The sequence below is a fragment of the Oryx dammah genome, unplaced genomic scaffold, assembly GCF_014754425.2.
Source record: "Oryx dammah isolate SB20612 unplaced genomic scaffold, SCBI_Odam_1.1 HiC_scaffold_12, whole genome shotgun sequence".
Taxonomy (NCBI): domain Eukaryota; kingdom Metazoa; phylum Chordata; class Mammalia; order Artiodactyla; family Bovidae; genus Oryx; species Oryx dammah.
Genome location: NW_024070196.1, coordinates 62,503,239 through 62,526,032, shown reverse-complemented (window position 1 = coordinate 62,526,032; position 22,794 = coordinate 62,503,239). Strand labels below are relative to the sequence as shown.

The following is a 22,794-nucleotide window of genomic DNA, read 5'->3' as shown; positions in this document are numbered from 1 at the left end:
TTCTTCTTCCACCTCCCTCGATACGCCTCATTCTTGTTTGCTGGATGCTTGCATTTCTCCAATCTATTAATATTATTAAGTGTTCCAGGGCTCAGTCTTTAGTCCTTTTCTCATCTTGTTCTACACTCACTCCCTTGTTGAAGTCATCCAGACTCATGGCTTTAAATATGTCTCCGCTGCATGTGTGTGCTTAGTCACTCAGTTGCGTCCAACCCTTTGCAACGTTATGGTCTGCAGCCCGCCAGGCTCCTCTGTCCATGGGATTTTCCTGGTAAGGATACTGGAGTGGATTGCCATTTCCTTCTCCAGGGAATTTTCCCAATCCAGGGATTGAACCTGCATCTCCTGCATTGCAGGCAGATTCTTTACTGACTGAGCCTCCAGGGAAGCCCCTGTGATGTCCGGGATTCACTTCCAAATAATACAAGAGGGGAGATGGGGACATCATTCAAGAAAGACTGTCTCTAGATTGGGACTTCTCTGGAGGCCCAGCAATCAGGACTCTGTGCTTCCACTGCAGAGGTTCTATTCCTGATTGGGAAATTAAGATCCTGCAAGCCACATGGCCACACACACACACACACACACACATAAATGGGCAGAAGACCTGAATAAACATAAAAAATTGTCTATAGGTTGATAATTGTTGAAGGGGTTCCCTGGTGGCTCAGATGGTAAAGTCTGCCCTCAATGTGGGAGGCCCAAGTTTGATCCCTGGGTCAGGAAGATCCCCTGGAGAAGGAAATGGCAACCCACTCCAGTATTCTTGCCTGGAAAATCCCGTGGACAGAGGAGCCTGGCGGGTTACAGCCCATCAGGTCGAAAAGAGTCCAACACAACTGAGCAACTGAGCAACTTCACTTTGATAATTGTTGAAGTGGGAGGTGACGCATAGACATTCATTATATTCTACTTTTGTTCATGTTTGAAATTTTCCATAAGAAAAATAAATAATACCACTTCTCCCTCCCTTTCGCTGCTAATATTCTGATCCAAGCCACCACATCTCTTGTTTGGACTGTTGCAGTAACTTCTTAATGAATTCCTGCTCTGCTCTCACTGCCTCTCTCACCCTCCACTTTTAGTCTAATCCTCCCACCGGGAGCCAATGTGATTCTGTTAAAAGTCCGACCATGTCCCTCTTCTGCTTGGAACTCCCCCATGGTTCCCCATTTCATTCAGTGTGAAAGCTAGTTGCTCAGTCATGTCTGACTCTTTGCCACCCTATGAACTGTGGCCCACCAGGCTCCTCTGTGCATGTGATTTCCCAGACAAGAATATGGGAGTGGGTAGCCATTCCCTTCTCCAGGGGATCTTTCTGACCCAGGTATCAAACCTGGCTCTCCTGCATTACAGGCAGATTCTTTACCATCTGAGCTACCAGGGAAGCCCATTTCATTCAGAGTAAAAGCCAGAGTCTTAGTAGTCTTCAAGATCCTACACAATTTGCCCCCCACTCTATACTACTCAAACCTCATCCCCTCCCACTTTCCCGCCTTGGTCATCCCATTTCCATCACACTGCTATTCTTCACACCCACCAGGCACACTGCTACCACGGGGCCTTTGTACCTGCTGCTCCTTCTCCCATTATTTCCTCCGACGTACATACAGCTCACTCTTTGCCTCCTTCATGTTCTGCTCAAATATTTGCTTTTCAGAACTTCCCTAACCACCGTACTTGAGACTGACCTCCCAAATACCATCACCCCTCACTATCCACACATGTGGAATGGAAGATGGTTTAGTGGCTAAGTCGTGTCTGACTCGTGTGATCGCCATGGACTGTAGCCCACCAGGCTCTTCCATCCATGGAATTTCCCAGGCATGAACACTGGAGTGGGTTGCCATTTCCTCCTGCACGGGATCTTCCCAACCCAGGGGTTGAACCCATGTCACCTGCATTTGCAGGCGGATTCTTTACCACTGAGCCACCTGGGAAGCCTCACTAGATGTATAGTAAACGAATAATAATACTTGCATATATTTTTTGCTTTTGGCTGTGAAGCATGTGGAATCCTAGTTGCCCAGCTAGGGATCAAACCCATGCCCTCTGCATTGGAAGCACAGAGTCTCGACCACTGGACCGCCAGGGAAGTCCAATATGTACATTTACTTAATACTTTCCCTTCTAAATGTTCTCAGGTTTAATCTACACACCCTATGGGATAGGTATTATTCCTAAACCCATTTTAAGGATTATTTATGTGAAGGTCAGAGTGACACCCCACTCCAGTACTCTTGCCTGGAAAATCCCATGGATGGAGGAGCCTGGTAGGCTGCAGTCCACGGGATCTCGAAGAGTCGGACACGACTGAGTGACTTCACTTGCACTTTTCACTTTCATGCATTGGAGAAGGAAATGGCAACCCACTCCAGTGTTCTTGCCTGGAGAATCCCAGGGAGGGGGGAGCCTCGTGGGCTGCCGTCTATGGGGTCGCACAGAGTCAGGCATGACTGAAGCGACTTAGCAGCAGCAGCAGCAGCAGCAGCAGCAGAGAGGTTAAGAGTCTGACAAAGGGCAGACTGGAATTCCAGAGTTCGTACTGGGGACCCTAGAATTCCCATGCTTCTGCTCAACCTAGAGCAGGTCCCTGCTCTCTTTGTCGGCCTGTTTTGGATGGCAACGTAGGGGGATGGGATCGGTGGATACCATCCAACTGGGGGAGTTGCCTCTTCCAGGGCCATCCTCAAGCCAACGTCAGTCTGCAACTTATAAAAAGAAAACTAACAGTTGAGACACAAAACCTGCCACAGGAAGGGTGACTGAAAACCACACCCATTAAGGTGGCACCTGACCTTCCAGTCATCACTCAGTGTCTGGGGCGCGCCAGCCACAGTACACAGCCTCAATAAAGAGGAGCCCCAGGTCAGCCAGACACCCTTGGTTTCCTCTCCACTCTGGTCCTTTATTCCACAGGGTACTGGAGAGGAGTGTGCTTAAAGAAGGGGGAGTGTGCCAGCAGCTAGGTAGGTGCATAGCTGTATACCTAGCCACCAGTGGTACTCTCAAGACAGATGGCAGTATCCCTGGAGCTGTTTGATATCCCAGCTTCTAGGCTGAACTCCTTTGTGTCTCAGTGCCAGCATAACATCAAGGAGTAGAAAGAAGACATGGTGAAGGCTGTGCGGTCCGTGGAGAAGTTCCTGAAGGAGCAGCACTTCCAGGGGGACCATGGGCTGGACCAGAAGGTGCCGAAGGTGATCCAGGTGAGACTGGTCCCCTCCATTTCCCAGCCAGGGCTGGGCAAAACCCAACCCATGGGTCCATGTCTCTGAGGATGCTAGGGACCTCTTGCCTCATTATCCCTAGTCTATGCTACTGACATCTCAAGACACAGCATCCCAACACACTGCTGCCTGGAGCAGAGCAAGTTGAGTAAGGAAGCTGATAATAGTAGCGCACGTTTTGAATGCACTTGCCTGAGCCCTTCACAGGTACTCTCTCTAATTTGTGCACCCTCTGAGGTGTGCGCTAGTCTTCCCAGTTTACAGATGAGCACAATGCAAACTCAGTGACTTAAGATCTATAATGGCTAAATGCTACTCAAGGTCTCTGGTTGAATCTTGGTGTGAATGGACCATCCGGAGAATATAATTTGGGAACAATTGGGGAAATTTCAATATGGCCAGAATGTTAGATTTTATATGTATATATATGGAAATTTTCTTTTTGAAGTGTAATAGTTTTGTGGTTGTGGGGGCAAATGTTCTCTTTGGTTGGACATAAATGCTGAAGTATTTATGGACAATGGTCCTCAGTTTCTGTAATTTATTTTATTATTATTATTTTTTAAGATTTTTGGATGCGGACCGTTTTTCAAGTCTTGAATTTGCTACAATATTGCTTCTGTTTTATGTTTTGGTTTTTTGGTCTCAAGGCTCAGTTCCAGGTCAGGGATTGAACCTGTATGCCCTGCGTTGGAAGGCGATGTCTTAACCACTGGACAGTCAGGGAAGTCCCTGTAATTTACTTTAAAGTGGCTTAGTTGAAGCAAACATGGCAAGAAGTTTAGACTTGTTGAATCTGATGGGGCGGAAGTATAAATGTTCTTTGTTTTCTCTTTCTATTTTTATGTTTACAATTTTTGATAATGGAACTTTTGTTGTTGTTGTTGTTTTTAAATGGAAGATCAGGGAGGTGAGAACTTACCGAAGGTCACACAGCTGGTGGTAAGGCTGGGATTTCTTACTCCACTCTGGGCTGCCCCCACTGAGCTTTATTTCCCCAAAACCCTTTCAGCAGCTGCCTCTCGTCACCTCTGGTCCTAACTAGGATAATACTCCAAGAGGGTCAAAACTAGAAAGGTGTGATGAGGAAAAACAAAAAAACAATTTTCTTTTTCTGAGTTGCTGCCTAGGTGCCTTACAGTATGATGATCCTGCTACCACCAAAAGTCCAGAGTCTGGACCTTTAGATAAATTTTGGGCACCCTGCAAGTTTATACTTTGCTTCTCCTGGTGGAACCTTTTAAAATAACCAGTTATTGGGCTTCACCGGTGGTCCGGTGGTTAAGACTCTGAACTTCTACTGCAGGGGACACGGATTCGATTCCTGGTCAGAGAAATTTCACAAGCTGCGCAATGCAGCCAAAATAAATCATGAATTTTTTTTTAAGTTTTTTTTAATATAGAGTCAAGATGGATTTTTTTAAATTCAAAAATAAAATAAAATAACCACTTGAAAGTTAAGCCTGCGAAACGTTAGTAACCTCTGCCCCAATCACCTTGTAAGAACTGGGTACCCTGCTCCGCCTCCTGCTGAATTGTGACCTGAGTAGAAGGTCTCTCCCCAGTTCACTGAGTCCCCTTGCTTCTGGGATTGTAAGTAGTAAGCCTTTTTTAAAATTAATTTTTAATGAATTTTTATTGGAGTACAGTGGCTCAGAGGATAAAGCGTCTGCCTGCAATGCAGGAGACCTGGGTTTGATCCCTGGGTTAGGAAGATCCTCTGGAGAGGGAAATGGCAACCCACTCCAGTATCCTTGCCTGGAGAATCCCATGGACAGAGGAGCCTGGCGGGCTACAGTACACGGGGTAGCAAAGAGTCGGACACGACTGAGCAATTTCACTCTCACTACAGCTGCTTTAGAATGTTAGTTTCTTCTGTACAGCAAAGGGACGCAGTTATACCTATACATTTATCCACTCTGTTTGACGTTTCCTTCCCATTCGGTCACCACAGAGTACAGTAGGTCCTCATTAGTTATCTGTTTGTGCAAGTAATAAATCTTATGACTCCACTTCCTCTGTATGGGTATACTGAAACTGTGTCTTTCCTCCAAATGGCCCCATGAGTTTCATTACCCTACAGCGGAGCTTGCTGGGGCAGCTACCTGCCTGTATGGGTGGCTTGTGCCCCCTCATTCATCAAGTAAAAATCTACATATTCTTAAATTAATTAATTTATTTTATTTTTGGCTGCACTGGACTTTCTCTAGTTGCGCTGCGTGGACCTCTCAAGCACAGTGGGCTGTCCAGTTGCAAAGCACAGGCTCTAGGCACACGGACTTCAGCAATTGTTGCACAGAGGCTCAGCTGCCCCACTGCACAGGGGATCTTCCCGGACTAGGGGTCGAACCGGTGTCCCCTACACTGCAAGGCAGATTCTTAACCACTGGACTACTAAGGAAACCCTACATGTTCTTAATTCAATCCACCAGTTTCAGCTTCCCAACATGAAAGGTCCTGGAGGCAGACAGTCTCAGCCAATCCTTCCTGTAAACACTAAGGAAACTGAGGCACAGAGAAGGTAAGAAACTTTCCACGTTCACACAGCAAGCTGGTAGTCCAGGCAAGACTAGCACTAGGACTCCTGACTCGAAGCTCAGTGCTCTAGCTCTGCCTTTAGGAGCAGTCACTGCAGGGAAGGGTTTAGAAGCCGCAGGCCCATGTTACTTTTTAGCTCTCATCCCCAGCACCCAGAGCCTGAAGCCATGTGATTTAGAAGTGAGAAACCATACATTTTGACACAAGGCGTGGGCTTGACTCTTGGCTTCTTCCCTCACTAGCTGGGTGACCTTAGAGTCACAATCTTGTCTCTCAAACCCTCAGTCTTCTCATGTGTAATTAGGATGACATCAAAGGCATCACAGTGGGGGTGGGAGGCAAGGGTTTCCCAGTGGCTCAGTGGTAAAGAATCTGCCTGCCAATACAGGAGACCCGGGTTCCATCTCTGGGTCAGGAAGATCCCCTGGAGGAGGAAATGGCAACCCACTCCAGTATTCTTTTTTTTATATATAATTTTATTTATGTATTTTTGGCCATGCTCTGGGTCTCCGTTGCTGCATGGGCTTTCCTCTGGTTGTGGATACCAGGGGCTACTGTCCATTGCAATGCACAGTTTTCTCATTGTGGTGTCATCTCTTGTTGCAGAGCATGGGCTCCAGGGCACACCAGCTTCAGTAACTGTAGCACGAGGGCTCGGTTGTTGCAGCTCCCGGGCTCCAGAGCACAGGCTCAATAGTTGTGGCATGTGGGGTTAGTTGCTCTGTGGCACATGGGATCTTCCTGGACCAGGAATTGAACCTGTGTCTCCTGCATTAGCAGATGGATGCTTTTACCACTGAGTCATCAGGGAAGGCCCCCACTCCAGTATTCTTGCCTGGAGAATCTCCATGGACAGAGGAACCTGGTGGGCTATAGTCTATGGGGTCACAAAGAGTCAGACACAACTGAACACACACCCACACCATCATCATCATCATCTGTCCCTCATCAACCAAATAGAGTGGTGCAGGCTAAATGATTAGTCAATGTTCAAAAACAAAAGCATTGTTATCAACTTTTGCTTGAGCTTTCTTCTGGGCCTGGAGCACACCCCACCCCACCAACCCTGAGAATAATGCAGATGGCATGGGGCAAGTGAGTGGGATGGAAGGATGTCTCAAACATAAGTTTTGATGGCAGGAAGTGGTATTAACCCAACCCTCAAATCCTGCCTGCAACCTTCTCCAATCTTGAAACTAAAAAATAATAGAGACACCCAAAGAGCAATGGCCATGGAGAAATTAGCACTTTATTTGGGCTTTAAACCCTCTTCCCTCCCATGAAAATCTGGTGAGCTGTGCTGGCCCATATGAGTGAATGCTTATCGATGGGTTGGAATAGGTTTGGACTGGAGCAAATCATACAGCCTGTTCTAGAATGTTCTCCCCTCTCTGCCTGTATTTTCCCACTGGGAAATGTAAGAAGGGCACAGCCTTCAAGGGGTTGTGGCTTTCATCAGCACACAGAGTGCCATCCCCAGTGCTCTCACATGGGGCAGAAATGCTGACTCTGAATGCAGGTGGAAAAAGAAAAATGGAAAAGGAAGAGGAGGACTTCCCTGGAGGTCCACTGGTTAAGACTCCCACGCTTCCAATGCAAGGGATGCGGGTTTGATTCCTGGATTCCTGGATGGGGAACTAAAATCCTGCATGCCACATGGTGAGGCCAAAAAAAAGGAAGAGGAAAATAAAGATGGCAGACTTCTCTTCTGCAGACACAGGGCCTGGCACATAGACTTGGGTCACTGGCAATAAAGAGGCAGATGAACCACACCCTGTGTTCTGACCCTCTGTCTGACTATGACCATGACTCCTAGCTACGAGTCCATGGCAAATCCGTTAACCCCCAATTTCCTCCTTTTTTTCATCTGTACAATGGGGATAATTATCCTAGTCCCTCCACCTCAACTGGGCGCTTCCCTGATGGCTCAGCAGGTAAAGACTCCACTCGTAATGCAGAAGACACAGGAGACTTGGGTTTGATCCCTGTGTTGGGACGATATCCTGGGGATGGAAAATGGCAACCCACTCCAGTATTCTTGCCTGAAAAGGCTCATGGACAGAGGAACCTGGTAGGCAACAGTCCACGGGGTTGCAAAGACTTGGACACGACTGAGAGACCGACACACGCCGCCTCAATTAGTGAGACTGAGGATTAAAAGACTGTTTGTATAAAAGGCTTTCAGTGGTGCCGGACATAGTGAGGGCTCAGCTGGTGGCAGTTGGGTCATAGTCAATTTTCAATGATTCCACCCACCAGCAGAGGTAACCCACCTGAGGTCTGATACATCTGTGGCAATTCCACCTCTCGATCCCGAGTGAGAAAGAGAGAAAGCCAAAGAGTTGGGGGCCTTGTATACCAGAGGCAGCAGGACTGGAGAGCAAGTCCAGGATCTCAGAACATCAAAAAGACCCCTTCAAAATCATCCAGCTCAGTCTCCTTCAATTCAGATGGGGAAGCTGAAGCTCAAGCAGAAGAGGTGATCTAAGTCAACTCGAGAAAGAGAAGGAAGAGAGCTATATGGCTGACTTCCTGTGTAATCAGCTCCACGGCAAGCCCTTGACACAAATAGTCTTACCGAATCCTCCCAATAACCCAGTGACTCATGTGCTATTGTTACTCTGAGATGACTGATGAGGAACAGGGGCAAGAGGTGAGGTCAAGATTAGGCTGCCCCATTCCCCAGCCCATGGCTCTTATCCACCAAGAAATCCTGTGCCCCCTTTTTATAGAGAAAAATTTTTTTGCTGAGGTATACGTGCTTTACAATGTTATGTTAGTTTCTGCTGTACAAAAAAGTGAGTCAGCCATATGTATACATATAGCCCCTCCATCCTGAACCTCCCTCCCATTCTTTTCATCCCACCCAGCTAGATCACCAAGGGCATGAGTGTGTGCTAAGTCACTTCTGTCGTGTCTGATTCTTTGCGACACTATGGACCGTAGCCCGCCAGGCTCCCCTATCTATGGGATTCTCCAGGCAAGAATACTGGAGTGGTTTGCCATTCCCTTCTCCAGGGGATCTTCCCAACTCAGGGATGGAACCCATGTCTCCTACATTGGCAGGCAGATTCTTTACTACTAGCGCCAACTGGGAAGCCCCTAGGTCTCCACAGCCTTTTTTAATGACATAAAATTACGCCACTGCAGGAGATGGTAAGAGACACAGGTTCAATCCCTGGATTGGGAAGATACCCTGGAGGAGGGCATGGCAACCCACTCCAGTATTCTTGCCTGGAGAATCTCATAGACAGAGAAGCCGGGCGGATTATACAGTCCACAGGGTCCCAAAGGGTCAGACATGACTGAAGTGACTTTGCATACACACACAGAGCACAAAATTATTCAGACCTGCCCCTCCCACCCCCCGGAATCCTCCAACTGCCACCTTGTAGAGGACGATGGTTTCCTTGGAGTGGGGATCACTCTGCAGATAAGGCTGAGTCTCAGAAGCAAGACAGTGGAGTAAATAAGAAACATGGATGTGGAGTCTGGCTGCCTGGGTTTGACACATCCACTGTGTGACCCTGGGTGAGCGGCTTGCCGTCTTGACCTCTCCACTTTCCTCCCCTGTAAAGAGGTGTTGTGGGTACTTCCCACCCATCGGTGAGGCAGGTAGCAATGAACGGGATCATCTGTGGGAGAGCCTTAGGGATTCCCTGGTCCCGGCAGTGGCCTTGGGGTGATGGGACTCTGTGTTCCACAGGTGGGCTCCTTCGGGAATGGCACGGTGCTCAGGAACCACGCGGAGGTGGAGCTGGTGATGTTCCTGAGCGGTTTTAGCAGCTTCCAGGAGGAAGCCAGCAACCACAACCACCACGAGCATGTTCTGAGCATGCTCTGTGAAAAGCTCACAATTGCCCGGATCTGCTTTACCTCCAGCCCCAGAACCTGAGGCTGGTCCACGGAGTCACCTCTGCTGTCACCTTCACCATTCAGACCTGGGAGATGGAAGAGCAAGTCACTGTCACCATCGTGCCGGCCTACAGGGTCCTGAGTAAGGGAAAGCCCACCTGACTCGCACACCTGCCCTCCCCAGGGAGAGGACCCACAGCTCCTTCACCTCTCCTTTGTGGCCACGTGCAGATGCCTGCATGCACCCATTCAACCCACATCCCGTGCTGGGTGCTGGGCGACTGAAATGCCTGAGACTGACTCAGCTCTGGCTATCCTTGTGGTTCAATGGGGCAAACAGATTTATCAAGGAATCACGCAAATAAATATATGATTGGAGAGGAAGGGAGAGTCAAGGAAGGGAGAATCAAGGAAGGGAAAGTGTTAAAGCAACCCCCAGGGTGACTCTGGAACACTTACCCTGGGGGTGGTTGTTTCCCCACACTATATATAATAGTTTGCGTCAGCTAAACCCGAATTTCCAATCTATCCCTACCCCACCCATCCATCTCTCCCTTTGGCAACACAAGTCTGTTCTCTATATCTGTGAATCTGTTTCTGCAAAACTCACTTTTCATTCTCCAGAAGGACAGTCAAGAAGGCAAGCCTTTAGTCTCTCAAGCTATGTGGTTCCAGGCTTCCCTGGAGACATACTCAAATGAATTAGCAGTCTCTCCCCTGAGAGCTTCCCCACTGGCTCAGCGGTAAAGAATCCACCTGCCAATAGAGGAAACATGAATTCGAGCCCTGGGGTCAAGAAGATCCCCTGGAGGAGGAAATGGCAATCCACTCCAGTATTCTTGCCTGCGAAATTCCATGGACAGAGGAGCCTGGCGGACTATAGTCTACGGCTCACGAGGAATCGGACATGACTTAATGACTAAACAACAAAACCCTTGAGGACTTGTTAGCAACTGGGGCTTTCTTTCTAAGCCCTCACTGTCTCTCCTTTGCCTCCTCAGGGCCTTCTGTTCCCAACTTTCAGCCCTCCCCAGAGGTCTATGTGAGACTGATTAAGGCCTGCTGTACTCTTGGACTCTTCTCCCCATCCTTCAGCGAGCTGCACAGAAACTGTGAAATACAAGCCAACCAAGCTGAAGAACCTCCTGCGGCTGGTAAAACACTGGTACCTGGAGTGAGGAGGCTGCCTGATGGGGGCAAGAACAGAAGATGGGGGAGGGAGGGGAAGAAAAGGCAAGAACCAGACTTCTCATCAGGGGGATACTGTGAGGAGGGGCAACGGTCGTGGGGAAGGAGAGGAGTTAGCTGGTTACCCGTTTTATGACAAGCTACTTCTTAGATTTCACATAGGATGTCTTCATGGTACCAAGGGTATTTCCAAATACCCAGATGAGCAGTCATCTCCGCTTATGAAAGGAAGACTCAGAAGCAAACAAAAAATGAGAAAGAAAGAAAAAAAAAAAGATTTCTTATTTTAAAAAAATTGGTAAGAGTCAGAGTTTAGACTGGTTTAACCAAAAAGAAAAAAATAGTGGTTAAAGATAAAAATCAAGATACTATGAAAGTTTGTTTAAGTTAGTATGTTTATGATGGAAAAATAGCGTTTTCTTACCTAGTTATCACCTCAACAAAGGTTGTGATGTATCTTCAGATATTAGCAACACTGAAGTCAAGAAAGAAATTGGTGTTTTTGGCCAGTCAGTCACTTAAACAGGAAATGATCCAAAGCTTTGTGGATTTGAAGAGCTAGAACTCAAAAGAATGATCGGTTTGTTTGACTAAGTACACAAAGTGTTTTCTTCCTGAATATAACATGCACATTTATTGGCAATGTCCACAGAAAACCATGCCAGCTTTACTTCTATAGCCCTTTCTTTGTACAAGTCTCTGCCTCTAAGGGACTTCTCCAGCGGTCCAGTGGTTAAGACTCCACGTTTCCACTGCAGGGGTATTGGGTTCCATCCCTGGTCAGGGAACCACGGTCCCCACACAGCCTAAAAACAAACAACCTTTAAAAGACTCTGCCTCTAAGACAAGATGTTGGCTGCATATGGTTTTTTGAAAGTTTCTTGACTCAGTATTATTCATTTGATGTTTTCTTTTATTTGAGAATTTTTATTTAGCCAAGTGTTACAAGACATGTTGATCAACACTCAAGGACACAAAGAGTTCATGCTAAGTCACTTCAGTCGTGTCTGACTCTGTGCGACCCCATAGACGGCAGCCCACCAGTCTCCCCTGTCCCTGGGATTCTCCAGGCAAGAACACTGGAGTGGGTTGCCATTTCCTTCTCCAATGCATGAAAGTAAAAAGTGACAGTGAAGTCGCTCAGTCGTGTCCGACTCCTAGAGACCCCATGGACTGCAGCCTACCAGGCTCCTCCGTCCATGGGGTTTGCCAGGCAAGAGTACTGGAGTGGGGTGCCATTGCCTTCTCCAAAGAGTTCATATTATACATTAAACAGAACTAGAGTCCTGTGATGCTAAAAAGGTTATTAGTTCATTTTTATCTGGAGGATTTGTAACATCCCAGGAGTTGTTATTTACCATCATGATTCAAAAGTATTTTTTGATTTTTACCAGTTCATCCACTGGGGCCAAGGAATGTGTAAGTTAGATTCCCTGGGTTTTATTTGATTTCACCAAATCTTAACTGTAAGAATATCACTGATCTCAGAGATGTCCAAGTTTGTGTATGCTCATGCACAAAGTCATTTTTAAAAAAAATTTTTGAGATGTCAATTGGAGTACTATATCATTTAAGTCTGCACTATGTATAGCCATATACTGAGGGTGAGTGAGTGAGTGAAGTTGCTCAGTCATGTCTGACTCTGCGACCCAATGACTGTTGCCTATGAGGCTCCTCCATCCATGGGATTTTCCAGGCAAGAATACTGCAGTGGGTTGCCATTTCCTTCTCCAATACTGAGGGTAGGAGATAAAGAAAGAAAGCTTTTTTCCCCCACCTCATATAGCCATCAAAAATAGAACATTAGCTTTTCAGTCCGGCACTGAGTGGTTCTTCGGATCATGTCTGGGGGCTCCGAGGATTATAACAGAGAACATGGTGGCCCAGAGGGAATGGACCCCAATGGTGTCATCGAGAGCAACTGGAATGAGATTGTTGATAACTTTGATGATATGAACTTAAAGGAGTCTCTTCTTCGGGGCATCTATGCTTCTGGTTTTGAGAAGCCATCAGCTATTCAGCAGAGAGCTATTATTCCATGTATTAAAGATCCAAAAGGTAATTCTGGCACTTGGAGATTATATGGGAGCAACTTGTCATGCCTGCCTTGGTGGAACAAATGTTAGAAATGAAATGCAAAAACTGCAGGCTGAAGCACCACATATTGTTGTTGGAACACCAGGGAGAGTGTTTGATATGTTAAACAGAAGATATCTCTCTCCAAAATGGATCAAAATGTTCGTTTTGGATGAAGCAGATGAAATGCTGAGCCGAGGGTTTAAGGATCAAATCTATGAGATTTTCCAAAAATTAAATACTAGTATTCAGGTGGCGTTGCTTTCTGCCACAATGCCAACGGATGTGTTGGAAGTGACCAAAAAATTCATGAGAGATCCAATTCGAATTCTGGTGAAGAAGGAAGAATTGACCCTTGAAGGAATCAAGCAGTTTTATATTAATGTTGAAAGAGAGGAATGGAAGTTGGATACACTCTGTGACTCGTACGAGACCCTGACAATTACACAGGCTGTTATTTTTCTCAATACAGGCGCAAGGTGGACTGGCTCACAGAGAAAATGCATGCCAGGGACTTCACAGTTTCTGCCCTGCACGGTGACATGGACCAGAAAGAAAGAGATTCGATCAGGGTCAAGCTGTGTTCTGATCACTGCTGACTTGTTGGCTCGTGGAATTGATGTGCAACAAGTGTCATTGGTTATAAACTATGATCTACCTACCAATCGTGAAAATTGTATTCACAGAATTGGCCGAGGGGGTCGATTTGGGAGGAAAGGTGTGGCTATAAACTTTGTTACTGAAGAAGACAAGAGGATTCTTCGTGACATTGAGACTTTCTACAATACTACAGTGGAGGAAATGCCAATGAATGTGCCGCCGACCTTATTTAATTCCTGGCATGAGATAGTTTTGAATGCAATGCTCGCTGTTGCTGAATAGGCGATCACAACGTGCATTGTGCTTCTTTCTTTGGGAATATTTGAATCTTGTCTCAATGCTCATAACAGATCAGAAAATACAGATTTTGATAGCAAAGCGACATTAGTCGTGAGCTCTTGTGAGGAAAGTCATTGGCTTTATCCTCTTTAGAGTTAGACTGTTGGGGTGGGTATAAAAGATGGGGTCTGTAAAATCTTTCTTTCTTAGAAATTTATTTCCTAGTTCTGTAGAAATGGTTGTATTAGATGTTCTCTATCATTTAATAATATACTTGTGGACTAAAAGATATAAGTGCTGTATAAAATCAGCCAATTATGTTAAACTAGCATATCTGCCTTTATTGTGTTTGTCATTAGCCTGAATAGAAAGGCCTTTAAAATTGATTTTTTTTAGCATTTGAATGCATTTTGTTTGGTATTATATTTATTCAATAAAGTATTTAATTAGTGTTAAGTGTGAACTGGACCCTGTTGCTAAGCAATCATCCTAGGTAGGGTTAAACCCCCAGTAAAATTGCCACATTGCACATGTCTTAATGAAGTTTGAATGTTAAATAAATTGTATATTCACTTAAAAAAAAATAGAACATTAACCTGGGTAATTGATTCTAATTTTTTTCTTTTTGTTTTTTAATTGAGAGTAACAGAAAAACCAACTCTAACTGGCTTAACCAATAAAAAGAATTATCAGCTTATGTGTGAAAACCTACAACAGTGGAGAGAGCTTCAGGCACTGTTTGGTGAAGGCTCCAGCTCTGTTTCTCAGTAATTCTCTTGTGTGTGCGTGTGTGCTTCAGTCATATCTGAGTCTTTGTGACCCCACCGACTGTAGCCGCTAGGCTCCTCTGTCCATGGGATTCTCCAAGCAAGAATACTAGAGTGGGTTGCCATTTCCTCCTCCAGGGGATCTTCCCGACCGAGGAATGGAACCAGCATCTCTTATGTCTCCTGTGTTGGCAGGCAGGCTTTTTACCACTAGCACCATCTGGAAGAGCTTCTCTCAATATTATATGTCAACTTGGTCCCCAAGCTGGTTTCCCTCATGGTGGCAAAATGGCCACATCTGTTCCTGCCCTCACATTCACTTAGACTTCTCTTCTCTCAACCACAGAACAAAAGAACTAGATTTGACTCAAGTTGAGCCAGCTTAGATCACAAGGCATCTCTTGAACCAACCACTTGGCAAGGGGGAAAGGTTTATCCTCGTGATCCTGTCCAGTCAGGGCCAACCCTGGAGATGAGGATTGGGCCAATCGCATCCAAACAGCATGGCCACTAAACAATGGGGAAGAAAGACATGCCTGTTAGAGAAGCAACCCCAACATTCACTACAGATTCTCAGCTATTACCTACTCCTAGAGGAGCCTGGCGGGCTACAGTCCACAGGGTGGAAAAGAGTCAGACCCGACTTAGCAACTAAACAGCAACAATAACAAAGTCCCCCAACACACACAGAAACACATTTTTTTTCTCTTTAGCTAAGAAGATTTTTCTTTAAAAGAAATCTCCCGGAAGCCCAAATAGATTAAAAAAAAGTTATTTCAGTTGGGGTGCTGGTGACAGAGCCCAACCTGCTGACTCCCTTTTTTTTTCTTTTAAGTATTTATTTGTTTGCACCAGCTCTTAGTTGCAGCATGCGGGATCTTCTGCCTTCACTGTGGCGTGATCTCTAGCTATGGCATGTGGGATCTAGGTTTCCTGACCAGAGATGGAACCTGGGAGCATGGCATCTTAGCTATTGGACCACCAAGAAAGTCCCTGCTCACTCCTTGGGATACTTCTTTATCACTCCATGCTGGAAGTTATGTCAAGTACAGTTTGAAACCCACTGGATTCACCCAGTTGCTTAATTTTAAGATGGGGAAACCCAGTTAAGGCCAGAGAAGAAAAGTGACTTGGCCAAGAATACGCTGCAGGTAGGTAGCAAAGCTGGGACAAGAACTTGGATTCTTCCAATTTCGGGTCCAATGTCATCCTTCTAAGGAATCTTGGGGTCACTCTCTCTCTCTCTCTTCCCTCGTCTTTCAACAGTATGTGAAAGCCAAGTGTCCTAGGGCGGAGCTGACCCCAATGTATGCCCTTGAGCTACTGACCATCTATGCCTGGGAAACGGGTACTGAGGAGAAAGAGTGTTTCAGGTTGGACAAAGGCCTGGTCACTGTGCTGCTGCTGCTCACGAAGCATCAGCACCTCTGCATCTACTGGACCAAGTACTACACGTTGCAGAACCCGATCACTGAGGACTTTGTCAGAAACCAGCTCAAAGAAAAGAGGTACTGGATGGTTGTGTGCCAGCCACATCTCAGAGAAAGAGAATTAAGGGAAAGGTGGTATCGAGTTTCCTGGGCGGGCTTTATTTTGTATATAAAATCACTATACATAATATATATATTTAAAGATTTACCTGTTTTACGGTTTGGCTGTGCTGTTTTGTTGCTGCACGTGTGCTCCCCTACTTGCGGCGAGGGGGGCTGCCCTCTAGCTGTGGTTCAAAGGCTTCTCCCTGCAGTGGCTTCTCTTGGTTGCCGGGCACTGGCTATAGGGTGCACGGGTTTCAGTAGCTGTGGCTACTATGGGCTTCATTGCATGTAGAATTTTCCTGGACCGAGCCTGTGTCCCCTGCATTGCAAGGTGGATTCTTAACCACTGGACCACCAGGGAAGCCTGGGTGGACTTTATTAAGTAGAAAAGCGGATATCTCACCCCAACACAGTTGACATCTCAAGCTGATTACCTTTCTAATCACCAGGGCCTTAGGGGCTATAAGCCTTTTCCTTATTCCTTGAGCTATCACTCCACTCTATGTTAATCCTCTTGCCCTCAGAAGACCATTTCAGTGCTTTTTCCCAGCATGAGAAACTAAAAAGAACCATGGAGACCCAAGTTAAATCCCAGCTCTGCCGTTTTCTCATTTCTGTGAGCCTCCGTTCCTCATCTGTAAAACAGGAGTTATTGTTGTTGTCCAACTCTTTCGAGACCCCACGGACTATAGCTTGCCAGGCTCCTCTGTCCATTGGATTTCCAAGGCAAGAATATTGGAGTGTCTTGCCACTTCCTTCCCAGCGGATCTTCCCAATCCAAGGATTGAACCCATCTCCTCCATTGGCAGGCAGATTCCTTACCAATTAGCCACCACGGAAGCCCAAAACAGGAGTAATTGGCACCAGCCATGAAGGACTCAGGATAGTCAGAGAAAATATACGTAAAGGGCCACTGTATCTCTAGCCTATGATAGATGCCAGCCAAATGTCCAGTATTGGAACACATGTTGCTTGTACCCATTTGCATCCCCTGGGCCTTTACCATTTCAGGAAAGGTTGGGTCAACCTCCAGCTGTCAGCACCCGTGTCCCTTTGCCTGTGGGTTTTCAGCTTCCCTTAGTGACTGGTGGAGATTGGTGTGTAAATACCTCAGCTGCCTCCCATCTCAGATGGAGGGACTCTTTCTGGGTCGGGTGTTCTACACTAGTTCTCAGAGTCCAACCCCCAGCTGCTCACAGAGATAATCACCTTGATGCATACCCTTTCTTGGCATCCTTCCCGTCCCTGTCTCACTTTCCCACTTGCTCTTTGGTGCTTCCTGGCACCTCCTTCCAAATAAATGACTTGCACTCAAATCTTCATCTTAGGTTTTGCTTCCAGGAGAACCAGCCTGAGATAACTCCTTATACTAGAAGCTTTGTGTCACTGTAAGCAGTATCGTAAGAATTTTTATTGTTCCCTCATGTGAGTGTCAGGTCTTTTTTTTTTTTTTTTTTTAAACAAGAAAGAGTAACCAGGTCTCCTTAGGAAAAGACAATTTATTGTATGGATGCCCAGAATATTGACCTGGGAAAACCATCAGGACCTGAGGCGCGGCCCGTGTGCTCCCTCCCCTCTCACTGCCTCTGTTTCTCTCTCCATACCTGCCCTGCTCCCCTCTTACTCCAAGGTGATGAGGAACATCCATCATTTCTGGTCCAAACTCCAGAGGGAACTAATTTGATTACTAGGCAGAGGCTCTGGAGAAGGCTTGCCTGGCAAATCCCATGGACGGAGGAGCCTGGCAGGCTGCTGTTCATGGGGTCGAGAAGAGTCGGACACGACTGAGCGACTTCACTTTCACTTTTCACTTTCTTGCATTGGAGAAGGAAATGGCAACCCACTCCAGTGTTCTTGCCTGGAGAATCCCAGGGACGGGGGAGCCTGGTGGGCTGCAGTCTCCAGAGTCGCACAGAGTCAGACACGACTGAAGCGACTTGGCAGCAGCAGCAACAGGCAGAGGCTCTACCTGCCAGCTCACCTGGTGGGTCACTTGGATCAGGTGAGTCGGATCCACAGGACAGAGTGGCACTGCTTCTTGACTCCATCAGGCAGGACCATTTCAGGGAGCCAGGGATGCTGGGGGTTGAAAGCATGGAACCTAAAGTGTCCAGTTCATGTCACTAGCCTGCTAACACATTCTGTCACTTAGATAGAGTCTCAGCTCCTGCCTAAGTCAAAAGCTCCTGGGTACAAGGGCCAGGCCTTGGGACTTCCTTGGTGGTACAGTAGTTAATGCTCCGTGCTCTCAATGCAGGGGCCCGGGTTTGATCCCTGGTCAGGGAACTAGATTCCACAAGTCACAACTAAAAAGATCCCATGTACCACAGCCAAGATCCTACATGCCACAGTGAAAACTGGCACGCCACAACTAAGACCCAGCTCAGCCAAATAAAACAAAAACGGAAAACCACGCAAGGGCCAGGGCTTCATCATGGGCTTGACATCCAAGACCTATGGTCACCCCATGCATCCTCAGTCAGCTATTAGACTCTTCAAGCCAATAGTCTTTAAAATATCTATTCAACAGTTACCTAAGGAGAGACACTTGGAGGAAGCTCAACCTCCCCTCTGCTGAGGCAGAGGAGATGGATCAGAATCCCATCTCTAGGTTGGGAGAACCTAGGGAGGTCTGTGCCTCAGTTTTCTCATCTGTAAAGTGGGGAGAAATTATCATCATCACCACCACCATCATTGTCATACCTTAGAGAACTGTTGCAGGGATTAAAATAGATTACTTAGAGACTGACCCCGTGCCTCAGGAAACATCAGTAAATGGTACCAGCGGTATTGTTTTCATCCAAAGCAATTCAGAAGCTCTAGGTTTGAACTCATTTATGTACCCTGTTCAGCAAAGCGAAAGCTCTGAACTTAAGAGGCCCATAGGCTGGTGTGGTCTGCCTGAGGGACCGGTATTCTTGTTGCATCATGGCTTTGGGGGTCTCAACCTCTGTACACCTCAAAGATTCCTCACAAATACCTAAAATGCTCTCCCCAAGAGAAATTTACTTTAAGTATTTATTTATTTATTTTGACCACACTGAGACTTAGTTGTGGCATTTAGTCAGGATCTTCGATCGTAGGTGCTACCTGCAGGATCTTTACCTGCAGCATGCAAGATCTAGTTCCCTGACTGAGGATCGAACCCAGACCCCCTGTGCTGAGAGTGCAGTCTTAGCCACTGGACCACCAGGGAAGTCCTGAGGAATTCTTGGAAACAGAATCCTCTTCATTCTGTTGCTGCTGCTGCTTCTCAGTCGCTCAGGCGAGTCTGACTCTTTGTGACCCCACAGACTGTAGCCCCCTAGGCTCCTCTGATGATTTCCCAGGTAAGAATATTGGAGTGGGTTGCCATTTCCTCCTCCAGGGGATCTTCCTGACCCAGAGAGCGAATCCAGGTCTCCTGAGTCTCCTGGATTGGCAGGCCGATTCCTTATCACTGAGCCACCTGGGAAGCCCTCGTCATTCTGTTACTCTCTGACAATATTTGTGGACCCTCTTGGACTGACAACCACGGGCTCTGAACACAGCAGATGCTCAGATGATTGCCAAGAAGATTTCTTTCTGGCTTTCAGGCTTCCAAACAAGAAAGAACCTGGGCTCCCTCTCTCTGTGTTGCAGGCCCATCATCTTGGATCCAGCTGACCCCACCTACAATGTGGCAAGAGGCTACAGATGGGATATAGTGGCTCAGAGGGCCCACCATTGCCTGAAACAGTCCTGTTGCTATGACAACAATGAGACACGCATCCCCAACTGGAAACTGAAGGTAATGTCTCCTCTCTGGCTGCCAGAGGCTAGAAGTTCAGAATGAGATACTGGTGGCTTAGTGGAGAAGAATCCACCTGCCAGTGCAGGAGACACGGGTCGGATCCCTGGGTCCACAAGATCCCCTGGAGAAGGAAATGGCAACCCACTCCAGTATTCTTGCCTGGGAAATCCCATGGACAGAGGAGCCTGGTGGGCTTCAATCCATGGGGTCGCAGAGTTGAACATGACTTAGCAACCAAACAAAACGTTTGCAGCTGCTGCTGTTATAAAGACAAGGACAGGTGAGAGGCACTTTTTTTTTTTTAACATCCGTCCACACAATAGAATTTTTTTAAGATTTTTTTTTTAATGTGGACTACTTTTTCAGTCTTTATTGAATTCGTTACAACTGTTGTTTCTGTTTTATGTTTTCAGTTTTTTCTATCACGAGGCATGTGGGATCTTAGTTCTCCAACCATGGATCAAACCCACACTCCCTGTACTGGAAGATGAAGTCTTAACCACTGGATCACCAGGGAAATCCCTGAAGGGCACATTTGTCCTCAGACAGCAGAAGGTGGATTTAACCCCTCTCTGTCCTCTCCCTTCCAGTTTGCATGAGACATCAAGGTGACAGAGGAGCAGCGGGGTTGTGTGGATTTCATCATCCAGGTGAACCCTTATGAGTCCATACAGAAGCTTAAAGAGACGATCCAGTGTAAGCTGGAGTCCTCGGCCCCACAGCGTCTGTCCTTCCAGGAGCCTGATGGGGAGCAACAGGTCCTCGGGAACATCTCCTCCTTGGCAGATTACAGCGTCTTCTCTGACACTCACATCTCTCTGCTGCAGACTGTCTCTCCTGAGATGCAAGTCTTCGTGAAGAATCCCAGTCGTGGGAGCCATGCCTATGCCATTTACTCCAGCAGCTTAGTCCTTGACCTGAAGTGTCAGATTGAAGTGAGGGAGGGGCTACTCAGAAAGAAGCAACAGCTAGAGTTCCAAGGCCAAGTCCTGCAGGATGAGTGGAGTTTGAGTTTCCGTGGTGTCTGAGACAGCACCACCCTCATCCTCTCCAAGAAGACAGCTGAATAGGTCCTATTTCCACCCAGTTAGTTTCCTCTGAAACATCTCCCTGTGCGTTTTTGCTGTTTAATCTAGGTCCCATCGATTTCACCTCACCTTGCCAGTAGACGGATGACGAGGGATATGAGACTAGATATGCAAACCAACAATAGCCAGAGCATATTTGACAATAGAATTCTGACCCACAAGCTCTGCAGCCACCAGCCTGGAAGCCAAACCATTGTATCAACTAACTGGAAACCATCAGGATTTAGTCAACAACTACTAGCTTCCCTATTTCCTCCCTTTCAATTTAGGACTGATGAAAGAAAGCCAAACAAGTTCCCTGACCAATCACATAGGATGCTCTGCTTCTAATTAGCCCACCTCCAGCTTCCCATGCAAACAACCTCAACTGGGGTATACCTGAAGCCTTCTCTTTATGCCACTATAAAGCTGTCTCACCGCCTTCCTTGCCTTGGTGTCTTTGCCAAAGGCAAGGGATGGTGGCTAACCCCCTGGCTATAGCGAGTTGGGAATAAATAACCTTCGTTTGTTCTCTTTCGGGCAGTCTTCATTTATTTGCACAGGTGCTAAGGCCGTCCTGGGAGTTATAGCCTAAGCATATGAGCCTCTCAACTCTGGAAAGTAAGGACTGTGCAAGAAAGTGAGATAGAGATAAGGGAAGTCTGGGAGATGGAGGATGATGTAGTTTTAAAAATCCCCTCAACTTATTTACAAAATAAGAGTACAGTCATGGATGTAGAAAACAAACTTATGGTTACCAGGGGCGAAGGGGGAAAGGGGAGGGATAAATAAGACTGACATATACACACTACATATAAAACAGATAACTAATAAGAACCTGCTGTATAGCATGAGGAACTCGACTCAGTACTCTGTAATAGCCTATTGTTGTTGCTGTTGTTGTTGAGTTGCTAAGTCAAGTACAACTATTTGCAACCCCATGGACTGTAGCCCACCAGGCTTCCCTGTCCATGGGATTTCCCAGGCAAGAATACTGGAATGGGTTCCTGTTTCCTTCTCCTGGGGATCTTCTTGACCCAGGGATCAAACCCGTGTCTCCTACATTGGCAGGCGGGTTCTTTACTGCTGAGCCACCAGGGAAGTCCGTATCACCTGGAGATCCTGTTTAAATGCAGGTTCTGATTCAGGTCTAGGCTGAAACCAAGACTGTGAATTTCTAACAGGTTCTGGAGTTTGCTGATGCTGCTTGTTCACGGATTATACTGAGAGTGGTAGCAAAGCCCTAGGATATTGAAAGGAATATGGATTTGAGTCCCACCTCTCAGAGACTCTGATTTGCCTAGTTTTCAGTGAGACTCAACGATCTGCATTTTAAAAAGTCCCCTACACAACCATGTGAAGCGTACAGTTAACTATGGTTAAAATAGTATGTTTTATATGATGTGGTCTTCCCCGGTGTCTCAGCAGTAAAGAATCAACCTGCAATGCAGGAGGCGCAAGTTTGATCCCTGAGTTGGAGAGATCCCCTGGAGAAGAAAATGGCACTCACTCCAGTATTCTTACCTGGGGACTTCCATGGACAGAGGACCAGGCAGTTTACAGTCTGTGGGGTCACAAGAGTCAGACACAACTTAGCAACTAAGCAACAAAATATTATGTGACTTTTACCACCGACGTGCGTGCGTGCTTGCTAAGTCGCTTCAGTCGTGTGCCACTCTATGGACTGTAGCCCGCCAGGCTCTTCTGTCCATGGAACTCTCCAGTCAACAATACTGGAATGGGTTGCCAGGCCCTCCTCCAAGGGATCTTCCTGACCCAGGGATTGAACCTGCGACTCTTACATCTCCTGCACTGGAAGCCAGGTTCTTTACCACTAGCACCACGGGAAGCCCCTTGCCCCCCACCCTACCCCGCCACAGACATAAA

At 46.8% G+C, this 22,794-nt stretch overlaps 1 protein-coding gene and 1 pseudogene across 1 annotated transcript; both read left to right on the top strand.

Annotated features, from left to right (window-relative positions):
- Positions 1–2,855: 2,855 nt before the first annotated feature.
- On the top strand, positions 2,856–21,403 carry OASL (2'-5'-oligoadenylate synthetase like). Its single transcript, XM_040250896.1, is given in 8 exon segments — positions 2,856–3,209; positions 9,475–9,619; positions 9,622–9,765; positions 10,625–10,733; positions 10,735–10,791; positions 15,793–16,041; positions 19,690–19,837; positions 20,431–21,403. Coding segments are annotated over 8 exon segments (1,524 nt in total). The 5' UTR covers positions 2,856–3,017; the 3' UTR covers positions 20,911–21,403.
- LOC120871169 lies at positions 12,615–14,341 on the top strand (annotated as a pseudogene).
- Positions 21,404–22,794: the final 1,391 nt, after the last annotated feature.